This window comes from Suncus etruscus, chromosome 13, assembly GCF_024139225.1.
Source record: "Suncus etruscus isolate mSunEtr1 chromosome 13, mSunEtr1.pri.cur, whole genome shotgun sequence".
NCBI classification, from domain to species: Eukaryota; Metazoa; Chordata; class Mammalia; order Eulipotyphla; family Soricidae; genus Suncus; species Suncus etruscus.
The window spans coordinates 26,481,555-26,494,246 of NC_064860.1; the positions used below are offsets into that span (position 1 = coordinate 26,481,555).

Sequence of the window (12,692 nt, forward strand, 5' to 3'; positions counted from 1 at the left end):
TGTGTGTGTTGTGTGTGAGTGATAGCAGTGATAGCACTCTTGGCCAGAGCTGAGGTACTCACATGCTCTTTCCTGGTTGTGGACCATCGATTGCCCCTCTATTATGGTAACTGAGGTCCCAGACAGCAGAACCCACTAGACTGAACTTATCACATATGGGTGGCTCTGGGCAACAGACCTATAGCCTCACATTTGCAAGACTTTTAGCCATTAAATTATCCCTGGGATTCCAGAGTCCTTTTATTGAACATTCATCTACTTTGCTATTTTAGTATTTCTCCCATGGACATATTACATGCTCCTATTACAGTATTCCTTTGATAGCACAGATGCACCAGAAATTTTGTTTTGTTTTGTTTTTGTTGGGGGCCACACCTGGTAGTACTCCTGACTCTGTGCTCAGAAATCACTCCTGGCAGGTTTGGGGGACCATATGGGATGTCAGGGACTGAGTCTAGGTCAGTCAGTCCTGGGTTGGCTGCATGCAAGTCAAACACCCGATCTGCTGTGTTGTTACTCTGGTCCAGAAATTTTGTATTTTATTAAATATGACTTATCTATGAAGAAAGCATCTAGCAGAGTGACATCTTGTAGGGTGAGAGGTGACTACCATACCATGGTATCTCTCTATCTGAGACCTATTTCCTGTAGTGTTTAATTCATGATAATCACTGAGCTCTGCACAGCTCACTTAAGGCACCATCACTTTGTTCTATGGACATCACGTTTCAATCTTAAGCAAAAGATTTGAAGAGTTGCACATGTTTAAAATAGTTGCAAAATACATTTAAATGACAGAAGCCAGAGAGATGGCTCAACCAGTAGAGGCAAATGTGAGCAAATGTGAGGCCCTGTGTTTGATCCCTAACAACGTTGTCCTCTTTGCTTGGCTGAGACCTCAATCATCATGTTTGCATGCCTAAGTTAAGCATAATTGGAAGTGACTCAGAGTCCTCAAATTGCTTTTGGGGAGTGGTCATCTATAAAAATAGGTACAATCAGGCTAGAGGGAAGTGCACATGTATTTTTAAGTCACTGACAGTAGTGCTAGAGCATTGTGGGGATAAAATGGATCAAACTCAGGAACTTGAGATATCTCTGCCCACTGCCTATCAGTTTTAAAAACAAACCACAGAGACATTAAAATTTATTCTACAAGTATTCCTTTTTTTTTTATTTTTGAGTCACACATGGCAGTGCTCAGGGGTTACTCCTGGCAGGCTCGGGGGACCATATGGGATGCTGGGATTCAAACCACTGTCCTTCTCCATGCAAGACAAATACCCTATCTCTCCAGCCCCCTACAAGTATTTCTTGAAATTAATTTAGTTCAGGGTGGAGCCTGATTAATGCTTAACACTTTACAAGTGGCTGCAACTTTCTGACCTTACCCTGCCCCCAGAAGTGTCTGCGAAAGCATGTTTGGAGGTGAGCTGGAACAGCTCAGGAAGGGTGGACCCTGATCAATGCTGAATGCCTTACAAACGGCTGCAGCTGTTTGACCCTCTGCTGTGGGTTTTGAGACCAATCTTGCCCAGAAGCTTTTGCTGAAGCTATGTAATTAGAGATGAACTAAACCTCCCATGAAGGAGCTAGAGGAGCCCAACCTCTCCCCTCTCTCCACAGCTAAATACATCTTGTAGTCAATACACCCTAGCACAACATGCAGAAAGCACCACACTACAGACACAACAATGGAGAAATAAAGCAGGCCAACACCATGCATAGAGAATTAAGATGGCAGCTCTGATGACCCCCAAAAGTGCCAACTACCTATTTAGCCTCTTAGATAAGGAGTTTAGAAAAAATATGGAGGATGTTCATAGATTGAGCTGAATGAACCACAAATAAGAATCAAGAGAATATGAAAATAGAAATCAGAAACCTCAAAACTGAAATAACAGGACTGAAAAATGTAGTAGGTGAAATGAAAATCTCACTGGAAAGCTTCTCCAACAGAATAACAGCAGCAGAGGACCGAATCAGTAAACTGGAAGATGATATGCATAACAACTTCATATAATAAAAGATATTGGAAAACAAATGACCAGACAATGGAAAAAAAATCTTGAAGAATGTGAACAGATGAAAATAGAAATACTTGGGGCCAGAATGATGGTGCAGCAGCAGGGCATTTGCCTTTTATGTGGCTGACCCAGGACAGAACTCGGTTCGATCCCCAATGTCCCATATGGTCCCCCAAGCCAGGAGCAATTTCTGAGCACATAGCCAGGAGAAATCCCTGAGCATCACAGAGTATGGCCCAACCAAATACCTGAAAGAAAGAAAATAAAAATATTTGATAAACTGAACAGAAACAACATAAGAATCACTGAAGTTACAGAGACCCAGGAAGAAAATCCACATGAAGAATCATCAGTCCAGGGAATCAATGCAGAGAAATCCCCAGATTAAAGAGTGCATGCAACCAAATCCTGCATGCCCAAAGAGTACCATCTAAAAGAGATTTAGAAAAAAGCACCCAAAGATACATCCTAGTCACAATGATGAATCCCACAGATACAGATAGAATACTAAAAACAGCAAGATCAAAAAGGGAAAGTACATTCAAAGGAGCGTCCTTAAGATTTACAGCAGACCTGTCAAAAGAAACCCTTAAGAAGGCCAGAAGGTAAAGTGGGTATAGTGACAAAACGCAATGAAATAAATGTTTTGCCTAGAATACTACATTCAGCCGACTCTCTTTCAGATTTGAAGGAAGTATACATTGATTCATGGATAAACAACAGCTCAGAAACTTTACAGATTCAAATTTAGCCTTAAAAGACAAACAAAGCTATATTTTAAGACAAGACAGACAAAAAGACACACCAAACTCCTACATAAATGTGACACTAAATCCTATGGCAATCATCTCTCTCAATGTCAATGAATTAATATTCCAGTAAAGAGACACAGAGTGGGCATCAGAGAGATAGCATGGAGGTAAAGCGCTTGTCTTGCATGCAGCAGGATGGTGGTTCGAATCTTGGCATTCCATATTCGAATTCTGGCAGGTCCCCGAGCCTGCCAGGAGCAATTTCTGAGTTTAGAGCCAGGAATAACCCCTGAGCACTGCTGGGAATGACCCCCCCCCCCAAAAAAAAAGAAACACTTAGTGGCAAAATGGATCAAAAAGCCAAATCCAACATCCTGCTGCCTACAAGAAACACATCTGAATAACCAGAACAAACATAGCCTCAAAAATCAAAGGTTGGAGGAAAATCATCCAAGCATACAATTCCCTTATAAGTTGGAGTGGCCATATTAATATCAGATGACTCAAACTTTAGACTTCGAAAAGTTATAAGGGACAAAGATTGACATTTCATAATAATCAAGGGGTATGTACAACAGGAAAAAAATCACACTCCTAAACATATATGCACCCAATAGGAACCAGCAAAATATTTAATACAATTGATGAGGGCTGGAGCATTGGCACAGTGGTAAGGAATTTGCCTAGCATGTGGCTGACCTAGGACAAACTGCGGTTTGATCCCCAGGGTCCCATATGGTCCCCCTAGCCAGGAGTGATTACTGAGCGTGTAGCCAGGAGTAACCCCTGAGCATCACCGGGTGTGGCCCAAAATCCAAAAAAAAAAAAAAAATTTAATACAATTGTTAACAAATCTGAAAGAAGACATCAATAGCAACACAATAATGTTGGGAGACCTCAACATCACCCTGTCACCCCTTGATAGGTCAACCAGAATGAAACCTAACGATAATATACTAGCTCTAAAAAGAGAAATGAAAGAAATTGGACTAGTGTATATATATGTATGTATGTATATATATTGGGCTTTCCAACCCCCGAAAACTGGATATACATTCTTCTCCAGAGCACATGGGTCTATTACCATGATAGACCACATGCTGGACCATAAAACAAAACTCCATAAAACCAAGAGTATAGAAATTATACAAACTACCTCCTCAGATCGCAAAGCACTGAAGTTAGAAGTGAACTACAGGGCCTAGAGAGATAGCACAGAGGCATTTGCCTTACAAGCAGCTGATCCAGGACCAAAGGTGGTTGGTTCAAATCCCGGTGTCCCATATGGTCCCCCGTGCCTGCCAGGAGCTATTTCTGAGCAGACAGTCAGGAGTAACCCCTGAGCACCGCCGGGTGTGGCCCAAAAACAAAACAAAAACAAAAACAAAACAAAAAAAAAAGAAGTGAACTACAAATAGATGCAGAGAAAAAATTTAACATCTGGAAATTGAACAGCTCACTAATGAACAATGGGTGGGTCAGAGATGAAATCTAAAAGGAAATAAAAAGATTCCTGGAAACAAATGCAAATGAAGACACAAATTACCAGAATTTGTGAACATGGCTAAAGCAGTACTAAGAGGAAAAGTTATAGCTTTGCAAACACACATTAGGAGGGAAGAAGGGGCCTACATAAATAACTTAATGACACAACTTAGAAAATTAGAAAGTTATCAACAAAATAAATGAAAAATAGGCAGGCAGAAGGAAATAATGAAGCTTAGAGCAGAAATTAAAGAAGTGGAAAACAAAAAAATTCAAATGATCAATAAAAGCAAAAGTTGGTTCTTTGGAAAAATAAACAAGATAGAAAAACCACTAGCAAAACTCAACAAAGAAAGAAAGAGGAAAAAAAGAAAGGGAGAGAGAGAAACTTAACAAACCGGATTACAAATGAAAAGGAGGAGATCACTATAGATACTACAGAGATTCAAAGGGTAATCAGAGACTACTTTGAAAAAGTCTATGCCATGAAACAAGAGAACCTGGAAGAAACAGATAAATTCTTGGGTTCTTATAATGTTCCACAGTTGAATCAGGATAATTTAGCATATTTAAACAGACCCATCACTATTGAGAAAATTAAAATAGTAATCAAAAGCTCAGGTCTAGATGGATTCACTAAGGAATTCTTTCAAGCCTTTCAAAAACTATTACCAATCTCAGGCTCTTTCATGAAACTGAAGAAGCAGAAACACTCCCAAATAGTTCTTATGAAGCTAACATCACCCTGATACCAAAACCAGTCAGAGATGCTCCAAAAAAAGTAAACTACAGACCAATATCCCTATGAACACAAATGCAATGATCCTCAAGAACATTCTAGCAAATAAGATCCAACACCTCATCAAGAAGATCATACATATGACCAAGTAGGTTTTTTTCCAGAGATGCAAGGATGGTTTAACAGCCACAAATCACTCAACATAATCACTGTATCCACAAAAGAAAAAATAACCATATGATCATATCAATAGAAATTCATTTATAAATACTCACGAATAGCTAAATTAACCCTAAGGAAAAGGAAGATGGAGGTATCACTTTCCCCAACTTTAAATTGTATAACAAAGCATTATTATTAAAACAGCATGGTATTGGAATAAAGACAGATCCTCAGATAAGTGGAATACAATGAGTATTCAGAGAATGTTCCCCAACATACAACCAATTAATCTTTGAGAAAGAGGCAAGAAACACAAAACAGAGCAAGGAAAGCCTCTTTAACAAGTGATGCTGGAACAAGTGGTCATCCTCATACAAAAAAGTGAACTTGGACCTTCAACTAACACCATGAACAAAGGTCAAATCTAAATTGATTAAAGACTTTGATATCAGACCTGAAACCATAAGGTATATAGGATAGCACATAGGCAAAACACTCCATGACATTGAGACCAAAGGCATCTTCAAGGAGGAATCAGTACTGTCTGAACAAGTGGAAGCAGAGATAAACAGATGGGACTATATTAACCTGAGAAGCTTCTGCACCTCAAAGGAAATAGTGACTAGAATGCAAAGGCCACCTACAGAATGGGAGAAACTATTCACCCAATATCCATCAGATAAGGGACTAATAGCTAAGATATGCAAGGTACTGACAGAACTTAACAAGAAAAAAAAATCTAACCCAATCAAAAAAATGGGGAGAAGAAATGAACAATTTCTCAAAGAAGAAATACAAATGGCCAAAAGGCACATGAAAAAAATGCTTCACATCACCAATTATCAGGAGATGCAAAACAAAACAACAATGAGGTACCATATCATGTTATAGAGACTGGCACATACCACAAAGAACAAAAATAATCAGTGCTGGTTGGGATGTGGGGAAAAATAAATTCTCATTCACTACTGGTGGGAAATGCCATCTAGTCCAGTTTTTATAAAAAACAATATGGAGATTCTTCAAAAAACTGGAAATTGAGCTCCCATATGATCCAGCTATTCCACTCTTAGGAATATACTCTGGGAATACAAAAACACAACACAAAAATGCCTTCTGCACATCTATATTCATTGCAGCGCTATTTACAATAACCAGAACTTGGAAACAACCCAGATGCCTGACAACAGATGAGTGGCTAAAACAAGCTGTGGTACACATACACAATGGAATACTATGCTGCTGTCAGGAAAAATGAAGTCATGACATTTTCCTATACATAGATGGACATTAAAACTAGTATGCTGAGTGAAATAAGTCAGAGGAAGAGAGATAGATACAGAATAGTCTCACTTGTCTATGGGATTTAATGAAATAAAAGATAGTATTGTATAATCCCCAGAGACAATAGAGATGAGGGCTGGAAGGACCAGCCCATGAAGCTTACCACAAAGAGTAGTGAGTGCAGTTAGAGAAATAACTACACTGACAACTATATGAGTTTTTTTTATTAATATATTTATTTAAACAACTTGATTATGGGGCCGGAGAGATAGCATGGAAATAAGGCATTTGCCTTGCATGCAGATGGTCGGTGGTTCAAATCCCGGCATTCCATATGATCCCAAAGCCTGTCAGGAGCAATTTCTGAGGTTTGAACCAGGAGTAACCCTGAGCGCTGCTGGGTGTGACCCAAAAAACAATGAATAAATAAATAAATAAATAATAAAATAAAAACACCTTGATTACAAACATGATTGTACTTGGATTTCAGTCATGTAAAGAACACCTCCCTTCACCAGTGTGATATTCCCATCACCAATGTTACCATGACAATGTTAATGAGTGAGAGAAATAGAATGCCTGTTTCAAATACAGGCAAGGGGTTTGGGAGGAGGAAGATGGGGGCATTGGTTATAGGAATGTTGCACTGGTGAAGGAAGCTGTTCTTTACTATAACTGAAACCCAACTACAAACTTGATTGTAATAATAGTGCTTAAATATAGATATTATTATGAAAAATAAATGAATTTAGTTTTGCATGCAGTTTATTATTCTTTTGTAGGGGGAAGCACCCAGTAGTGTTCTGGTTTCTATGCTCAGGTGTGATTTTTAGTTGGGCTTTGGAGACTTGAGATTGATCTGAAGTCATTAATATGCAAGATGAAACCTTTTTCTCTGCTATTTCTCTGACTCATAACAGTTTTCTTCTTCATAACAGTTTTTTAAAGAGAAGAAACAGATAAGAGGGGGAGAATGTGTTGATGAATTGATTGGAAAAAAATCATAAAAGGATTGGGAAAAGGGTCAGAGATATAACTCAGTGGTAAAGAACTTGCCTTGCACATCATGGGATCCTAGATTCAAACCCTGGTGAAAAAAAGAGAGAAAGAGATTATATCGGTTGAGGTAGAAAAAGACATGGGCTGGAAGGTGCCTGAGATGTACAGCAAGGCAGAAAAAAAAGCATCTTTCCGAAAACAAATTTTGAGGAGATAATGCCAACAGAAGTAATATATAAAATAGATGAGAGGGAAATAGCACAGATAGATGGAATGCATGTTTGTATTCTGGGAGTGACCTCAAAGCACAGAGCCAAAAGTAGCCCTGGAGCCCCTCCAGAGTGGAGGGGAAGATGAAAACCCAAGTCTCAGAGAATGAGGCAGAGAGGAATCTGAGGGCAGCAAAGAGTTTTAGTAGTGGTTTGTGCACCTGATAGTTGTTCTTGAGCAGGCAGGAGGAACTTTGTAGTCACATGAAGACTGCCTTCCAGGGACACTGGCCCTATGGCCCACCAGGAGGTGCTCAGCAAATGCATACTGACAGATGAATGGATGGATGGATAAATAAATGGATGGATTTATTACATAATGGGTGGAGGGGTTGTAGATGGATGAATGGATGGATAGATGAAGGACGAATAGAAAGGTATATGGATGTATGGCTGAAATAGTGGATGAATGGATTGATTGGCAGGCATATGGATGGGTGAGTGGGTGGCTAGATGAATGGGTGGTAGATGAACAGATGAATGGCGCCTGAGATTGCAGGTCCTGGATTCACAGAGTAAATTTGACCATCGGGCTTCCTGCTCATTTCCCTCTGTTCCAGCCCAGGTTTCTGGCATCCCAAGAATTTCCCTGCCTGCTCAGAGGAAGATTTTTTCTGTGATGGAAGTTTTTGGTTTTTATTTTTTTATATTTTGCAAAATAAGATGCTTTATCAGAATCCTGTTGCGTCGGAAAATGTTCCTGGCCAGTTGACGTTTGCACTATGTAACCGATTTTATCAGAGGAATGTTGTTTGGAATGGAATAGTCCTCAGAGATGGGCAGACAAGAGACGGAAGGTCATCTGAGGGCCCACCCCAAGCTGTGTAATCTGGAAGTCAGGATTTCTGTACATGAGGCTTTGGAGTCTGGCCAAATCATGAGCAAGCCTTCCTGCCCAAGGAGGAGAACTTGCCCGTTGGTGGCAGGTCAAGATGTAAACATGTGAATAAGATGTAGACTTGTAGACAAGATATAGATGTGGATATGCTCACCTTATCCCTCCAGGGAATGGAGGTACAGCAAAAACTCCCCAAACTTGTGGTCCTACTCACAGGCCTGGCTTTGTCTGGACAAAACCAAACCATTTTTGACATGCAACAAATGGGATGTGCCTTACTCCATTCAGGTCAGAAAATAGCCCTTTCATCAAAATCCCCAGTGGCTCTGCTTCCTGACACTCTGAACAGAAAAGAGCAGGTGTAGCAAGTGGGGATTTGCATATAGGATGAGAGTCTGTGACTGCCTCTCTCTACAAAGCTTCTGGATATTTCTCTCTCTGGACAGATTGAGACTGAACAGGAAGGGAGTTATACCAGCAAAAGAGACCAGTATAATCAACACTCCAGAGGGAAAGGGTAAAGGATACCCCCCTTCCTTCCCAGGCTAAGGAATCTAGATGCCATGCAAGTGGGGACTTGTCTGTGGTACTCCAGGAATCTAGATGGGCCTGGGAGTTGCAATCCATTTCTCTCACTCCAACTGTTGCTAAACCTCTCTGTGATGCTTATGATTGTATGTCATAGAGGATATGTTCCAGACTAATCCCTAGAACTTAAACATGAAATTCATTGATTAGCTTCAAAATTTGTTTTTTGGTTTTTCAGTTACACCGGCTATGCTCAGAGGCTATTTCTTTCTTTAACTATTCTCTTTTTTGGGGGGGTGGGGTGGGGGGAAGAGCACACCTGTGGATGCTCAGTGGTAATTCGTGGCTAGGAATTACTAGAGAATTACACCTGGCAGTGATCAGGGCACATATGTAAAGCATGTGCCCTACATCAAGCCCCTCAGGGCTTATTTCTGGTTCAGTGCTCAGAAATTACTCTTGGCAGTTTTGTGGGGAGGAACATATATGGTGCTGGGGATTCAAGTTGCGGTCATGTGTAATATCTTTCTGGCCTCCTTAAACTTTATTTTAAGATATCTTTAGGGTCATGGCTGTGATTCTGTAATAGAGCATTTGTCTTGTCTATGTGAAGCCCAAGTTTGATGCCCAGTACCACCATATTGTCCTCTGTACACTGCCTGGAGTAACCTCCAAACACCAAGCTGGGAAGTAGCTCTTGAGTAATGCCAAATGTGGCCCCCAAACAAAAACAAGCAATCAAAAAATATATTTGTGGGTGACATCTGGTTAAAATAAGAGCAACCTTTTTTAAAGGAGGCCATGAGGAATCTATGGAGACACAGACATGCACAGAGGGAAAGTGGCCATTTGAGACCAGTGTGGTGTCTCCCAAGCCAGAACCATGGCTGACCACACAGCAAACTGGACAAGGAAAGATCTTCTCTCAGAGGGAGAGAGCACATCCTGGCCCTTTGAAGTAGGACCTCCAGCCTGTAGCTCTGAGAGGAGAAACATAATCATTTTCTTGCCAAGGATCAAACCCAAGTCCTTACCTATGCAAGGTGCTTTCCAGCAGAACTCACCTCTGGCTTAATTTCATTATTTTAAGCCAAACTCATGACCATGAGCTCATAGTCATCTGTTTTCTCAGCTTTAGGAAATGTATCCACCTGTAATCCTCAGAATTTCAAATCCCAAGGTTGGAGAGAGGGTATATAGGATAGTGTACTTGCCTTACATGTGATGGACTCCTGTGCAATCCCTGGAACAAAATATGGTCCCTAGACCACTGAAGAGAGCCAGGCACAGACCCTGAATCCCACTGGGTGTGGTCCCCAAACCTAATAAACACATTTAAAAATAACCAAAAGTTTTTTCAATCCTAAAAAATAAATTAAACTCCCTCAGGACCTACATCTTCAGTTCCTCTACTCTCAGCCAATAACCTTGTGGAATTCTTGGCAAGAATTCAAAACAAGCTGGAAACTTGACCCTATGCCATGCACCTCTCCTCCCTTCCTTCTCTGAGGGCCTGTCTCTACATCTGCATTCTTAATTCTCTTCCCTCATGCTTCTTAAGAAACTGGTTCTGTTTACCATCTTTTCTGTTTCTGATCTTTGCTTCTCTCCCTCCCAAACAGATCCTTTCCATGTCCCATTAAAAACAAAGAAAATTTCCCAAACCTTACATTCACCCATCCTTGACATCCTGACTTGCTCCTCCCCTTGAAAGCTGGAAAATAACTAGAAAAGTTTTCTCTACCAGCTTGACTTCTTTACTACTTGGATCTCCAGTTTGTTCCAGAGCCTTCTGCTTCTGTCACTACCTTGGAACACCACCAGTGACTGCATCCGAAGTTGCTAAAACCAAGGAACAATTTCCTTTTAACCTCACTTGACCTTTAGTAGTTTCACACACTCTTTTTTTTTTTTTTTTTTTTTTGGTTTTTGGGTCACACCCAGCAGCCCTCAGGGGTTACTCCTGGCTCTATGCTCAAGAAATCACTCCTGGCAGGCTCAGGCGACCATATGGGATGCAGGGATTCGAACCCCCGACCTTCTGCATGGGAGGCAAACGCCTTACCTCCATGCTATCTCTCTGGCCCCTTAACTTTATAACTTTTTAAAAAACTTTTAAAACTATGTTTAACAATTTTTTAACTTTCCCCCCTTAACTTTATACATTAAACACCATGGTTTATAACACTATTCATAATTCAGTTATTTTAGGCATTCAGTGTTCCAACACCAATCCCATCATCACTGTGACCTTTTCTCCATCATTGTCCCCTGTTTCCTATCCAACACACAAGCCTACCCCTTTGGCAGGCATAAAATAATTAATTTTATATTGCTGTTGCAACAAAATGGTAGGTGGAATTATCAAAAAATAGTTCAGTAAAAGCCATTGTCTGAGGTGTTATTAAAGTCATTGTCTGAGGATTTAACTGAGCTATTTGCTGCTAGTTGAAACTTCTGTGTTATGTTTTCCATTGTTGAGGTTAGTGAGCTTCTATACTACTTTCCCAAGCATTACAAACTCTTACCCACAATCTTTTTCCATTTGCTCCAGGGATATAATCTGCTCTGGGACTTTCTTCTGCTTGTCTGTAGTTCCTTTCCAGTCTTATTTCAGACTAGGCCCTCCTCTCCCCAGACTCTGCAGGTATATCCTCAGGACTCAACTCTCCTCACTTACGGTACTCCAATTCTTCCCTGAAATCATTGTTGTGATGCAGATTTAGGTTTCAAACTTCCTCCCAGATCTAAAAGCACCCTGGACATTGCCACTTGGATGTTAGAGTCACCCTAGACTGAGGTCCAAGACAATTAAGGACCTTGACCTCAAAGATCTATTTTTCAGCCCTCGCTTTTCCTTGTAAATGGTGGCCTTGCCCTTCTAATTATGGAAGCCAGACACTCAGGAACCTTTGATGCTGCTTCCCTTTCTTCATCTATATCCATCAACATATTATGTAAATTGTTACTCTCTATACAATCTTGAATCTCTGAACTCTATATCTCCTTGTCCAAGAATTTTTTACTTGAATTCAGAGTTCAATCATTAGCTCAAATTTCTTTCTAAACAGTCCCTCTTCACCCCTTTCTTTCTCTTCTTTCACCGATCACTCCAGCTCTCCAACTTTATATATATATATATTGTTTTGGAGTCACACCTGGTGACACTCAGGCATTACTCCTGGTATGTGCTCAGAAATTGCTCCTGGCTTGGGGGAACCATATGGGATGCCGGGGATCAAATTCAAGTACATCCTGGATCAGCCACATGCAAGGCAAATGCCCTACTGCTATGCTATCATTCTGCCCCCCCCCCTCAGCTCCCCAGTTTTAGCCTTACAATGGTAGTCCATTCTGCAAGGCCTGACCCCTAACTCTGCCTGGGAATTTGGACAGAGCTGTTTTCCACACTGTTCTCTTTCAGCTTAATACACTTCTAGAATTCGCCTGGATTACAGAACATCTCATTTATTCCCTTAGATATTCAGGAGGGACTCTTCTAAACTACTGGAGAGAACCAAGCATCTTGTCTGCATTTTTATATCCTGGAAAGGAAACATGGCCAATGTCCCCAACAGAGGAGAACACTGAAGCTTGCTCACAGATGTG

At 40.6% G+C, this 12,692-nt stretch overlaps 1 protein-coding gene across 1 annotated transcript in view; it reads left to right on the top strand.

Moving 5' to 3' along the window:
* Positions 1-1,418: 1,418 nt before the first annotated feature.
* The window catches only part of HEG1 (heart development protein with EGF like domains 1), a 106,199-nt gene continuing 94,925 nt past the window's right edge, over positions 1,419-12,692 (top strand). Inside the window, exon 1 of the mRNA XM_049785532.1 lies at positions 1,419-1,428. Within this exon, the coding sequence (XP_049641489.1) occupies positions 1,419-1,428 (10 nt within the window). The remainder of the gene's footprint in view (positions 1,429-12,692) is intronic.